The sequence below is a fragment of the Cydia splendana genome, chromosome Z (assembly GCF_910591565.1).
Source record: "Cydia splendana chromosome Z, ilCydSple1.2, whole genome shotgun sequence".
In the NCBI taxonomy this organism is placed as follows: Eukaryota; Metazoa; Arthropoda; class Insecta; order Lepidoptera; family Tortricidae; genus Cydia; species Cydia splendana.
Genome location: NC_085987.1, coordinates 12,173,185 through 12,188,252, shown reverse-complemented (window position 1 = coordinate 12,188,252; position 15,068 = coordinate 12,173,185). Strand labels below are relative to the sequence as shown.

Sequence of the window (15,068 nt, the reverse complement as noted above, 5' to 3'; positions counted from 1 at the left end):
CGGTCATAATCGTAGGTAGTTTATTATTTAAAAACAATTTAAACATTCCACTCGTATGCGCACTCATATATCGAAGCTAGAAATGAGTCCACGCGAACGTTCACTACGAAACAGTTCAACACTGCACAATGCGCACTGAAAAAAAACCGAAAATCAGGTAGTCGAGTAACCAGCCGGATACCGAATTTGCGGCCGATGGTCAGGCCGAACAGGCGGTATCCGACCAAAAACCTATCCTTGCATCTCTAATTATAATCTCATCATATTTTTATGTTTTTAAAGATAATTTGCACGCTAGAGGTATTGTTTCATCTAACAATAAACCTCAACTTACATTACTGCAATATTTTTTTTCAACGCTAGTAAAACTTAAAATCGAATACAAAATCATATGAAATGAGTAAAATTACACTCAAGTTTATTTATTCTTACTTTTCGTATGTACCTAAGTATCTATGACAGCTGGGACAGTAGTGGTCCGCGTTTTTAGCAGAGTCCGATCCATATGGCACGCAGCACAGGCAACTGGACAGGAAAAATTGTAGGTATATTAATAATAGTGATCGTTAACAACGTTTTAATTCCATGGCAGCATTGTTGAGTTAAAGGAATCTTAAAATAAAATGCAGCTGAAATTATTAATTAAAGTTAATAAACTTTATTGCCCGTCTCCTTTAAAATGATTACTTTCCTTTACTTTAAGTCAACATGCTGCCATGAAATTAAAACGTTACTGATCAACTGGGTTGCTTCCTCTACTTAAAATAATTATTTCACACTGCACGAAATAAAGCACCAGATAATTATTAGAAAAACATAGATAGCAGTTATTTTTAAACACAATTTCTATTTAATAAATTGGATTGCAATACAAATAATAGGTGAGTTGACCGTGACGTCACTATACATACTTGTTTTCATATAAATTCCATATTAACAAATCGTTATGATATGACAGTTCTAAAAAAGAAGCTGATTTGACTAGTAGGAAACTAGGAAAGTAGCCAATTATTAATTGCTTCTATTAATTTGCATGTTACCCCAAATGTCCAGTGGGTAAATGCCGGGACAATGCAAGGAAGACCAGGCGGCTTAGCACGGTCGCGTTTTTATCCCTTGTCACCATGCCTGTCACGTTCTAACAAGTATGTAAGTGCGAAAGGGACGCGCATAGTGATAGTCGATAAAAATGGAACCGTGCTGAGCCCGCAGGACGATGGTACGAGTATTTTTATGTTCACTAAAGTTTTTCGAGTATTGAGTTCTAATTCATAACATACTGCACGGGTCTACGTACTCGTACCAGGGTGGATTTCAAAATCCTGAGAAAACTTATGTTTCGGTCTTTATAAAAAAAACTAGTAGGTTGTGCGAGTTGCAACTTTTTTATATGTTTTTAAGAACTATTATCTTAATGTTGCTTCAATTACCATCTCCAATAACTTCATAGTTTTTTTTATATAAAATGATTTATAAGTCTATAATCATCACCGTCTACCGGAAAAATCTGAACCTTTTTGTTTGCAGTGACAATTATAGCATACCTATCGTACGATTGCGATTTTTCTTTTACTTATAACTTTTCCATGTTGTTGTTTAACACATGAAAAAATATGCAATAATTCCTTCACCAAGAAAGTACATTTAAAAATATTTAAAATTTTGTCACGAATATTCGTCAACACCGTCATGGTAATGTCAATGTGAGCTTATCTCCGTGTATGAACAAAGAAATACCGCTAAAGGTCCTTGCCCTATTATTCACTTTAATATAGAATGCAAAAAATGATTTCACTATAAAGTCACATCATTGAATCGTGAGAAATATTACGACTAAATTTGTAAAACGTAGTTTGTCACTACAGAGCATCATCACCGTTATGCTTTGGTTTAAAGAAGCTCCGAATGATATATTAGAAATAATTACTAAAATGAATGGCAAACTACATGAAGTGTATTGCGTGGCATAGACATTAACTACTATTATTCGTATTCTAGAAATAAAAACAAGAAACTCTCAAATTGTCAACACCATACCCATCATCACCGGGATAAAATGACGACCGGTGATGATTTCATGTGTATGGTGATGACGGTTCTCAGAAACTTTTCTAGTTATTTTGCTATAATTTATTATGAAATTAAGCTGTATGTTTGAAAAACGTTCTCTATGTCTTCTAACACTATATAATGTCTACCTTATAAATGTAGAAAAAGATATAACTATTTCTTTCACACTAGAGAATGGTTAGGTTTTAAATAACATTTTGACTAAGTAGGCAAAATTTTGGACACTTTTAGAACTTAGACTATACAAAATGTTTTTTTTTTATAATCGAATACATGTAAATAGTGCAACTTAGAGTCTGTAATTGCATGTTAGTCATGTTAAAACATAGTATTTAAACAAGCAACATATATTAAGTTTTAAGCGACCATAAGCTACGGTACTGGCTCACTATCGTGATGGCCTTATGTTTTTGATAATATTATTTTAATTGATGTATATAATTACACCAATTAATAATTATACCATTGGGTAGTCACCGGACCCAATACCTACCATTTTGTTATTTATGACATGCATTAAAGTAGGGATCTCGCAACTTATAAAACACTGATTATATATAAATGTTTAGCTAATAAACAAAATATATATGGATTAAAATCATTATATCTATTTTTAAAGTTAATTTATAAAACAACACAAATACAAACTTATGCAATGAATCAAATTAACAAAAAATATATATATGTATATCATAAATTTTTTTTTATAATTTTCTGAAAATAATTTATTTGCCTAGTCTTATGTTCAAAAACATGTTATTTGTAATGTTTATTAAATTTCTAAATTAATACAACTAAAAAAAGTTTTTGTTTTTTAATACGTTTTTAATACATATATAAATTAGTTTCGAAATCGTCATTACCGTACATGCAGTATCATTACCGTCCATGAAAGAGTCATTACCATACCATGGTTGTCATCACCATCTTGCGTTTTTATTTTCCGAAAGCGATAACTTCAAATATAAACCACAAATGATTGTATAAATACCATAAATATCCTCAATATACAGCCCCTATTACTTTATACAGCTAGAATCGTGTTGAATTAAACATTTAAAAAAAAAAATTGTATGGTGAAATTTTTTGTGATGAAATCCACCCACCAGCATACGAGAGGTTAATTTTAGCACCATAGCAGATCGTTAAAAAATGTATTGTATTTATAACCACTGAAGAAAAGAAAATCTGATTTACAATTACCATGCCAAGCACCAAAGGGCTGCAGCCATATGAGTGCGTGATGTAGTACTATACTGCACCGCGGTCTTGATGCTCGCGCTGCAGAAGGGACACTCGCACAGCGTGTTCTCGGGGCCTAGCAGCGGTGACATCTGACAACCATAAAACTCCATAAGTAAAATATCATTTTAATACCTACAATTGATCAAAAAGTGGTACTTTACATATAGGTGTTTAGCGTGCGTAAAGTTCGTTTATACTAACTAGTACTTTTTTGTATCCCATTTTTAGGGTACCGTATGTAGGGTTACCAGATACAAATTTAGAATTTCCTGACAAAATTCCTGATTTCCGAATATTTTTCCTGACAATCATATTTTTGACTACGGGGGGGGGGGGTTTGGCCGTTAGCGATGGCCATCCGATTGAGCCGATAGCCGCATTTTATTAAATTTATTACCTATTTGTATTGATTTACGTAATAAAAAGGTACTTTATAAAAAAGTCTATGAATTCAAAAAAATCCTGACATTTTCGTGTTCCGTCCCCATTCCTGACAAAAGGCCAAAATTCCTGACATATCAGGAAAATTCCTGTCATCTGGTAACCCTAACCGTATGCAACTAGGAACCCTTATAGTTTCGCCATGTCTGTCCGTCTGCTGCTTGGCTCCGTAATTGTTAGTGCTAGAAAGCTGCACTGGCTTAAATGCATAAATCAATCATGGCAACAAAATATAAATTCCTACAAAAATATGTTTAGTGTAACTCTCCTACAATTTTATTTTTCGCTTTAATCCTATGATCTGGGGGTGTCGTTAGATAGGTCATTAAAAAATCATACAAGTAAGGCTAAGGTAGTAAATAGAACCGTTTTTCCCCCGAAGGGTAAAAAACGGATATTTAGGTTCCTGCCGAAGCTTGAACCACATTATGAGATAACACCCTTGTAACTCAGCCCTAATCAAGCGAATTCATCAACTAGTAGCGCCATCTATCGCGCTACCCAAGTACTAATGTCGCCCGGTTGCCAGCGCTCGGCTGCTTTCTCTTCAGTACCACATAAGCCGGCAAGGCCCTTAGGTTTGGTTCAAGCTTCGGCAGGAACCTAAATATCCGTTTTTTACCCTTCGGGGGAAAAACGGTTCTATTTAGGTGTCCATGCCTTCGCTTGAACCACATTATGAGACGTGTTTAAACCTCTGCCGGCGCTGGCCCGGGCGTACTGTGACTGATAATATTTAAATTTATGCAAAAATCACATGATAAGAATATGGGCTTGAAATTTATTCCGTATTGATATACTAAAGGATTGTTTACGTCAAACCTTACTAGATTTTCCTTATTTGTAATTACCGATAGATGAGACAATTGTTAGCACGGACTGGCAACATAAGTTATCCATTGTAACTATAAAACTTTTCATATAAAACAAAACTGTGTGACTATTAGTTGAAAGACTGTCCCTAATATCATAATTAAAGACATAAGTAGGTACTTGTAGGTCGTACAAATTTAAGTGTAACCACTATCTGAAGTAGTAGCTCTGATGCGTGTAACGTGAACCTCATCGAGTGAGTTTTACATTTAACCCGTCCAAACTACCTGATGCTTTCCTTACAATAGCCACTAGGTGATAAAAAGGTTTTGTTGTATGATGTAATGATATTACTACTACTTATCTACTGCTTAACACAAATATAGCACTGCCGGCCCATCCACTGTTTAAAATTTTGTAACTAATTGGAAAAGCTTGGGTCCTCTCTGATTTATTGTATTTTCCAACAATTTAATGTAAATTGGTAAGTTGCATCATAGACCAGATGTAATGTAATATGACTTTTAATGTGGACAAATAACCAAATGTTTGTATATGTACCCACTAGAATACGATATTAACATTATTTAGATATTAATACATAGTTATTGACTACTAGGTATACCAGGTTTATTTGTTAATGGGCTATCCTTACATAAGGACAACATATTCCGTAAATGTGTTAGAAATTATAAACATGATGTTCTTATTTCTTATTTGTGGAAGTAATTGAGATTTATTTCGAATCAAGTACTCCTCTGCCTGAAAGTAGCGTCAGAAAGTGAAGAAGAAAATACAACACTTCATGATTTAATGTATGCGTTACTAGTAACAACTCTCAACAACCTAGCAGTAGTTTCAACTGAGGCGATAATACATTCTTCCTTACTGATTAGTTTTAGGTGAGGGTTGCTTTAAAAACTACCATATTAATAGTAAGCCATGAAAAGATATTAATTCTTATATGAAATGGTAGGCTCCTACTTATTTTAAGTGTCATTTATGCTGCTAAATTTACTACTCCCCACAGATAACTGAAAACTTGCCAATTAGGCTGGTGCCGGGTCAACCAATCTTTAAATGATGTGCTTGTCAGTCATGCAAGCGAATAAACGAATGAACAGAATCACTGACACGCAGGTGACAACCGTATGGAGGCGATGATTATGAATTTAAAGTGATGCTGACAACTCTAGTTGTTGTGGATGGCATCTCACCATGATGTTGTGCGTAGACTGAAGATCCGTCTACCAGGTAGGATATTTTAGAAGATTTTTTAATCTTTGAATAATTCCAATGCCTTCACCTATAATTTTTAGGCTAATTATAATAAAGGCTTGTAATTGTAGGTTGTTTAATGTTCACTCTTTCTGGTGGCAAGCTGATTCCCAAACTGAAGATTATATGGTTCGCGCGCTGGTAATGGATTGTGCTTTATTGTTAGACTTAGCACGATTTGTGAGTTTTTAATGCTTTCGTATACATACGATCTTCTAATAAGAGTTTAAAAACCTCTTGACTGACGATGAAAGACTCTTTGAGTAAGAGTAGGGGAGTATCCACTTTAAATTGTAGTGCAACCTTTTCAAACCAATTGCGGAACTTTCTTAACACCCAGACAAATTAAAAAATTATTATTATTTATATATGGTCCGAACCAGTAAGTTCTTGGCATTATACCATTGCAGTGGCATAAACCACGGGTGTCTCATGATGTCATCTAATCTCAAGTGCTGCCAGCACCGGCGCGCGCGGGCGATGCTGTGGCACAATTCCTGTCAAACCTTAACACGTGTAGACGCGTTCATTACCAAATATTAATTTGATTACTTAATTTGTACTTTGAAGCCCCAATCCGCATTAGGCCAGCGTGGGGGCTATAGCCCAAGCCCTCTCGCGAGTGAGAAGAGGCCTGTGCCCAGTAGTGGGACGTATATAGGCTGAATTATTATTATTATTAATTTGTAGGTACTTTTGATTAGAAATTTAGCAATACAAGGACGTTGTATGTTGTTTATTGGCTTTCGTGCAATTAAGTTGTGTATCATTTGATTATCTTGAGGGAACCCTAGGGTTAATTAGGCATCATGATGCCCACAAATAAACAATTATTTGATGATCTAGGCCTTTCTGCGACATATTATATTTATGTCACTACCTTGACGTAATCATAGTATAAATAATAGTATGTACTATTACGACAGATTTTGACCACAAGGTGGTGCAAGCGCGAGCAGGCGTCCATTCTATAGCGGTGTGCGGCAACTACTAGTGCTAGACCCCAAAATTGGTGTGGGCCGCATGTACTTGTAGCGACGCGACGAAATCGCGGAGTGAGCTACGCCTGACGTAACGTTGATATATGTCTACTGACATCTCATATATACTGTATTTAATGATATAAGCATATTATCATGAATATATAAATATATGAATTGTAGTTGTCTTCACAACTAATGCTGTAATTCGATTAGCGGCGCATCTGCCCTATAACCAAGACACGATGATTTTGTAGGGTACTACACCTGGAATTGATTGCATTGAAGATGGCGTTTCCAATTACATGCTCTACGAGACCTGTTACAACAGTATGCTGTAAACCCTGGACTACAACCTTTTAGCTAAGCTTATAATACTTAGATCTGGCAATGACTGCAGAACTAGTGTTGATTTTCAGAGTAAATTGCAGGGTCTATTTAACCGGCGAACATATTTGTAGTCATATTTCGCTTAGATCGTGCATTTTGCCTGAACCACCGTATGTTGTTATTCTTCTATAAAATCACGCGAGTACTTCCTTATCTGCAAAGGGAACCTCTCATCTGGAAATCGAAAGAAGGATATTTCTGATCCGTGTTCTTTCAGAATCCGGTATCTGCTATCGGTGACTGCCTGCAAATATTTTCTACATATTACGCATGTGTGTACGTTTACGTACGTTATACGTTTTTCTGTACGTTGGCTTGCCCCGCAGTCCACATGGTTTCAAAGTTTCTGAAGTGACTTCATTTTAATTTGTCTATTTGGAAAAATTAAACAATCATCGTTTAGATTTAAAGCCGTGGACCGTGGCTGTTGGTTCGACAGCTTAGTTCCCTTAGTCGGCTTCACCTCTAATTCAATTCGCGATTTTTCGAAACAGAATCAGTAACACTACTCTAACTACCGAAAAATCTTTTCATAAATTCTTTATTTATTTACATAACTTGAAGGAGCGCTTCATCTTCTACATAGGCATAACATTTACCACTAAAGAAACCGATGTTTCACCTATTGAACAATCATGGGTAACTATGCGGATTGCCATACTAAATTAATATTTTACTAGTTGGTCCTTTTAGACATATACCGCCTGTTTCCGATAGTTATATTACCAGTAAGAGTTCATTCATTTCCTTTGAAATTTAACTATGTAACGTTTATGGTCAACGTTTTATGATGCATGATTGTTATACCAACGGCAGGTCGATAACACAACCGGCTGCTTAGATAATCTTCCGAAGTGGAGCTTGTTACTTACAGCATTTGAACCTAATTTCACAAGTTTCTACCTGGCTGATGTGAATGGAGCACTAATTACATTATAAATGCCTTTGTCAGTTCGGTCTATTGGACGGAATGCGATGGAAGGTACTTGCTGTTTTCTACGTGTTTCTCTTAGTTCAGTGGTCTCTGTTTCACAGCTACATAGTAGACGATTTAAAGTAAGTAAAAGATTTCTCTTTGTAACAGGCCGCAATTTTTTAGCTAATGGTCAATATTTAGAGAGTATACAGGAGATGCTTCAGTATTCCCAAAGACACTATCAACCTGACTAGTCATTCATCATTCAAAAGAGGGATTTAGTGCGATGATTTTTCACTAATATATACGAGTATCATAAACTCTATTCTTTTCAGGTTTAGAGCCGCAATAAAGAGATATCTCTTGTTAGCCTATGACAGAGCCGTAAATGAATTGGCATTATACTTGTATTGGTATTCCAATTCAGAAGAGGGAGTTTTAGTTTTCTTTCCTTCTTTAAGGCTAACGTCAATTTTCTTGCCTCCCCCTCTCTCTTTATGGTATAGGAGTTAGTTGGGCAAAGTGTAACACAAGGTTTTTCACTTTGTACTTTTCCCTTTTCACAGTTTCTTAACTGCTATTTTTCATGGCCAGTTAGTCATACAGTTTAGGATCCTCCGAATGTATATTTTTGGTTTGTTTGGTATCTCACGGCAACTGTTTGTTATCGACCTAGACCAACATTTGTACACGACCAAGACGGAAACCTTCCTTTTTCCTGGCAGGTTGAGACAATTACTGTAACTGCATTTCGTTATCAATATCGCGCCAAACCCGCTAATAGCAATTCTGCTGCTCGTCGTTCTAAAATAAGGTGACACACCATTTGGTCGGCTACAATGATGATAACGCCCACTAAGTCGTGCATTGGTTCATGACCATGCAGATCTTAAATGCGAGGCCGACTGTGCAGACATCGAACGATAAAGCGACCAATAAGACGTCCGCTACCGTATTAATGGTAGACCATGAGACAACGGTTTTTGTTTAACAAGACAACATCATTTCAATGTCATTTCAGAGGACGATTCGATATCATCTCATAGGACGACGTATTAATGTCTCACGATACGACAAAATGTAGTCTTATGGAACAATGCAATGTAGTCCTATGGGACGCAATATCCTCTCACGGGACGATACCACAGGATGGCGCAATGTCTTCTCACATGATGACGTAACTCATCGCGATGCCTGTAGTATCGCAGGATGACGCCTTATTGTTTTACAGGACGACGCTTGATGTCCCACAGGACGATGTCATGTCATCTCACGGGACTGAGTGAGACGCGCAACGATGCTTGTCGTCCAACGGGACGACGCTGTGTGCCATTTATACCCGTAGGTATTCTTTTTATGATGATACCATGTCGTGTGTCAGGACGATACCACGGGACGACGCCTTGTCGTCTCACAGGACGACGTCTTGTCGTCTCACGGGACGACGCCTTGTCGTCTCACGGGACGACGCCTTGTCGTCTCACGGGACGACGCCTTGTCGTCTCACGGGTTGACGCCATGTCGTCTCACGGGACGACGCCACGTCGTCTCACGGGACGACGCCATGTCGTCTCACGGGTCGACGCCATGTCGTCTCACGGGACGACGCTTTGTCGTCTCACGGGACGACGCCTTGTCGTCTCACGGGACGACGCCTTGTCGTCTCACGGGACGACGCTTGTCGTCTCACGGGACGACGCTTGTCGTCTCATGGGACGACGCCATGTCGTCTCACGGGACGACGCTTGTTGTCCCACAGGACGAGGGCATGAGGCGTAAGTACCCGTGTACTTTTTATGACGGTGCCTGTAGGAAGGTCACTGCGTCTCGTCGCTGGGCCATGGGCACCGAGCGGAATGTCACGAAGTCGGAGGTTTTCAAAATATTTTTACGATTTAAATTTCTTGATCTTTTTAAACTTGCTTTGTAAACGTGTTGCTCGGCTGAGTTACAAAAGCGTACTGAAGAGAAAGCAGCCGAGCGCTGGCAACCGGGCGACATTAGTACTTGGGTAGCGCGATAGATGGCGCTACTAGTTGATGAATTCGCTTGATTAGGGCTGAGTTACAAGGGTGTTATCTCATAATGTGGTTCAAGCGAAGGCATGGACACCTAAATACTATCAATGAAAACTATTGCGAACTTGATCGGTTGAGCCGTTTTTGTGGTTTTTTATATCTGACCCTAATCCAAAGATCAACACCAAAGCTTTCTTTTTTTAAAGTAAATAAAATAAGAGTCCTAAAGCCTTAGGCCAAATTAAGAAAAAAGGAACGTCCATCTGAATACGCCACTACTTCATGCAAAAAGGGTTTTAGCTAAGTTTGTCACTGGAGAGATTAGAAAAGTGCGAAGGTACACTACGCCTACTCACACCAGCCTTAAAGACAGGCGCTGAGCCAATTGCCGTCGCCAATGACTGGTTCATGGAGGCGTCTTTCTTCTGTATCTGTATAAAAATATATAAAGTATTAGGTATCTTATTTAGGGTTCCGTACCCAAAGGGTAAAAACGGGACCCTATTACTAAGACTCCACTGTCTGTCTGTCACCAGGCAGTATCTCATGAATGATAGCTAGGCATATACAGCGTTATTCTGTTTTTAGTATTTGTTGTTATAGCGGCAACTGAAATACATCATCTGTGAAAATTTCAACTGCCCAGCTATCACGGTTCACGAGATACAGACAGACAGTGGAGTCTTAGTAATAGGGTCCCGTTTTTACCCTTTGGGTACGGAACCCTAATAGAGACAAACTTGCATTTTCTGACTAAAATATCCGATTGTTTACCTGTGCTGGAGTGTAACTGTGAGGAAGCAACGGTCCCGACCCGTTCATGGTAGACCCTGTATTGAAAAAAATATTCAGTGACGACCGTAAAAAAACAATCCCTCAAGTTTTCCAACCTATATCTTTTTACGGCTTACAAGGAAGGGTACCCAACTGTCCGACTTCGATTTGATTTATTTTGATATATGTTATAGAGTAGTCTAAAATAACGGACACGTATTTTTTTTTAGCTGCCCAAACTCAACCTGTTAGGAGAAAATGACCTTCAAAGTACTGAAAATTGACCAAACCTTCTAATTTCTGAGAAGAGACATGTTTAAAAAAATTTATAATTATATTTATTTATTATATATTTTTTTTATATAAAAAATGAGTTTGTGGTGAAATGACAAAACACGTCCCCATTCTTTATTCATGTTCTCCAACATATGTATAACGAAACCAGAACGTGTACCTACGTTATTTTAGACTACTCTATAACATATATCAAAATAAATCAAATCGGAGTCGGACAGTTGTGTACCCTTCCTTGTTAGTATTAGCAGGATCACCTTATTGTATACCCTTACAATACGTCATAACTACCTTATCCTCACTATGAGTCTTGGTATAGGCACAAAGGATATGCTCCGTACAAAAAGTTCCGTACAAAGGATCCGCTTTTCTCCAAAAGGTTTTGTGTAACCCGTGCGAAGCCGGGGCGGATCGCTAGTTATCTCTAAAACAAGACCGAGTTCAGAAAACTTTGTACGACATTTTAGTCTCTAAATGCGGTCAAGAACTCACCTTTAAAATCTGTCGGGTTTTACCAGCCCACGGTGTACCTATATTTGTGTTTAATTTTCTTGTAATTTCTACATTCTAGTTAATATTTTATATTGAATTAATTCCAGTTAATATTGAACTGATGTTGTAGTCAGGGATGTAAAAATAAATAAGACCGGCCAAGTGCGAGTCGGACTCGCGCACGAAGGGTTCCGTACCATTACGCAAAAAACGGCAAATGAAATCACGTTTGTTGTATGGGAGCCCCACTTATATGTTTATTTTATTCTGTTTTTAGTCTTTGTTGTTATAGCGGCAACAGAAATGCATCATCTGTGAAAATTTCAGCTATTACGGTTCATCAGATACAGCCTGGTGACAGACAGATAGACGGACAGAGGAGTGTTACTAATAGGGTCCCGTTTTTACCCTTCGGGTACGGAACCCTAAAAATGTGAGCAGAATTATGCTTAACGCTCTATTATTTAGGTACTTATTGATTTTTTCATTAGCGTTGTTTATTTATGCTCTATGGGCTAGTCAGTGTAATGAAGGTGTAATGTCTTAATTGATAAAACATTTAAGATTCATAGACAAGAGATACATACCTAGATACGTAAATCGCACACTCCGTTCCCGAGATTTCGTCGACACCTCTCCATTTATCATTACTAAACTTTCAAGAACTTACTAGTAATGACTAAAGCCAAGACGACCTTCGTCGAATTACTTTATTAAATTGTACTTACTGGATTTCTACATACGTAATCAAAAATACCTTTAATAGAGTTATGCACAAAGACCTACTTTAGTTTCGAGTTGGTAGGCAACTTATGAAATACTGATTTAGACTTTCACGATTATTAAACATTATCAAACTGCACTCCCTAGTGCGCAAAACGTTCAGACTGATAAACAAGACCAAGTGCGGGTAGTTCGAAAAACTCGCGCGGCTAAAAGATGTTGATGTCCATGGTATAATAATATACTCCGCCTGGTACTCTATTCCGAGATTCGCGTATGACCTAACTGACACGGGCCTACGTCATCATGCTGTTTACAGGTTCTCAAATTTTAAAATGTGGGAGAATTTTAACCAACGGTGAAAATTATTTTAACGGCATTAATTTTAAGTTATATATTCATGTAGAAACATAGTAAAATAAAACAAATCGAATGTATTAAATTAAACTTTATTTATCTATACAAGACAAACGTTTGAAAAACTAATTCACAGTTACACATTAATTACCAAGCTTACGACGTAAAAAGTTTGGAAAACACTGCGACTGCTGACACTGAGCGAGAAGGAAATAACAATTAACACGCGTTCGACAAGGATGACGGTCAGGGCATGAAGTTATCTAGATCCGAATTGTCAAATGTGACAGCGCTATCCTGTGTTGCCAGTAATGTAAACAGAATTACCCGAACGTCTGAAATTTCTTTCGTGAATCGGAAGATATTGCTAACGAATAATTAAAAATGACGGGTTATTGTAAAATTTAAGATAAAATACATATAAATGAAAATTATAAAATTATAAAGAAATATTTTAACTTATTAACCATAGGTATAATGTACCCATGTAACATGTTATTTTGAAATAAAGTGGCAATGTTATTGTGACGTAGGCCCGTGTCACTCTGGGAATAGAAGACCATGTTTTATTAGACCATATGTTGATGTCTACTTGAGCCAGTCTTCTCCGAGACCACGGGGACAACGCCGTCCTCGAAACGTCGGAGGTAAATTTTAAAACTTAAATACGCGATTAAGTCCCGAGTGCAGTTTGATAACTTATGAAATATTAAACGCCTCTAAGTATTGTTCCAAGTTTCTAAGAAACGTGTATGGACTGCAAGTTCAGCGTTTAGTGATTGAGTACAATATAAGCATTTCATATTATATGGAGACTTACATTGACAACTCAATATAATTTCTATTGCTATTTGCATTTTCAAAGTACCTAATATATAATCTAAAACCTTTTACACCCACTTACCCATAAATATACTATATAGTTAAATTATTGTAGCACAATTAAAAAACCCGTAAGCCAATTCAAAGTAGGTACAGCCCCGCATTCTAGTTTTTCACACTACTAAATTATCGACCTAACTGCAATTACGTTTTCCTATTTTTTATTCCATGGTTTTTACAGTTGTAACAATTCCATTACCAACCCTTAGGCGGGTGGGGACACCAGCATACAATATAGAGTGATTTTGTTATGTCTGACCGACCATTCTCGGAGAGGTGAATATTTGACGACCTGTCTGACCTAGTGCTAGTGGGCAGTGAACCTGCCTATGAAGCCGATGGTCCCGGGTTCAAAACCTGGTAAGGTACTTGTGTGATAAGCACGGATAGGTATTTGCTCATGAGTCATGGGTGTTTTCTACGTATAAAAGTATTATGTATTATATTAGTTAAATATATCGTTATCTAAGTACCCCCAACACAAGCCTTATTGAGCTTACTGTGGGACTTAAGCAAATTTGTGTAATAGTGTCCTGTAATATTAATTTATTTTTAAAAATGGTTGTTCTGTACCTACTGAGCAACTTTTCGCTTCGCTCTGAATTCAATTTAACAGGTCATGCTGCAGCCTCACCACAATTTAAATTTGGCTTCATATGTCTGACAGCAAATGCTTAACTAATATATATATTTTTTACATATTACCTAAGGCTAAGTAGTTAGATGAGGTGAATTGGGATAATTTCGAATGGGGTTAGTTTAAAAAATCGCTAATATACAAATAATATCTAGAAGTATGTACTTCATACTTTGGCAACATTTACGCTATTGCAACGCTTACCAGTGGAAAGCGCTTAATTTATTTTAGTAGATATACTAGATATTTGCAATTTTTATCTTATTGCATAGGTATATATTTTAGATTACCTATTCCGCTTTCGAATTTACTCCAATGTTATCTTACCTACCGTACCTTAGGTTATTTCCACGTTATTTCACATCAACATAATATGAAGATTAGGTACCTACATACCTACTATATGTTAATGATACAATTTAGGATTTTGTTAAAAATAAATTAAAGAATACCTGCATAATGTCCCGATGTTTGAAGCACTATTATCTATTTATTATCCATTAAATCTAGAGAAAATTTTAGTATATGTAGCAATACAACAGTGGCACACTCATTGAAAAGCAAAATTCAAAACGCAGTTAAAATCAAGAGTTGTTTTGTTTAAAAAATAAAACACCAAGTAAGTAATCAAACCTAAGCAGCATCCGAAAACAGGTCGATTGTGTCGTCACAAACGTGATTTATAAGTATACGAAAGGTTGCAGCTTAAAACCTCCCCAAGGTCATGACGCAACTATGAACTTATTAATTTGTCCAGC

General features: G+C 37.0%; 2 protein-coding genes across 2 annotated transcripts in view; both read right to left on the bottom strand.

Annotated features, from left to right (window-relative positions):
* LOC134804657 (S-formylglutathione hydrolase) overlaps positions 1 to 15,068 on the bottom strand; it is a 352,602-nt gene that overhangs the window by 264,151 nt on the left and 73,383 nt on the right. The gene's annotated exons all lie outside the window — the stretch shown is intronic.
* LOC134804554 (uncharacterized) lies at positions 400 to 12,504 on the bottom strand. Its single transcript, XM_063777658.1, has 5 exons — positions 12,299 to 12,504; positions 10,926 to 10,981; positions 10,508 to 10,582; positions 3,274 to 3,404; positions 400 to 525 (listed from the first exon to the last, which is right to left on the bottom strand). The coding sequence occupies exons 1-5, from the start codon at positions 12,357 to 12,359 to the stop codon at positions 429 to 431; spliced, it is 420 nt and encodes a 139-aa protein (XP_063633728.1). The 5' UTR covers positions 12,360 to 12,504; the 3' UTR covers positions 400 to 428.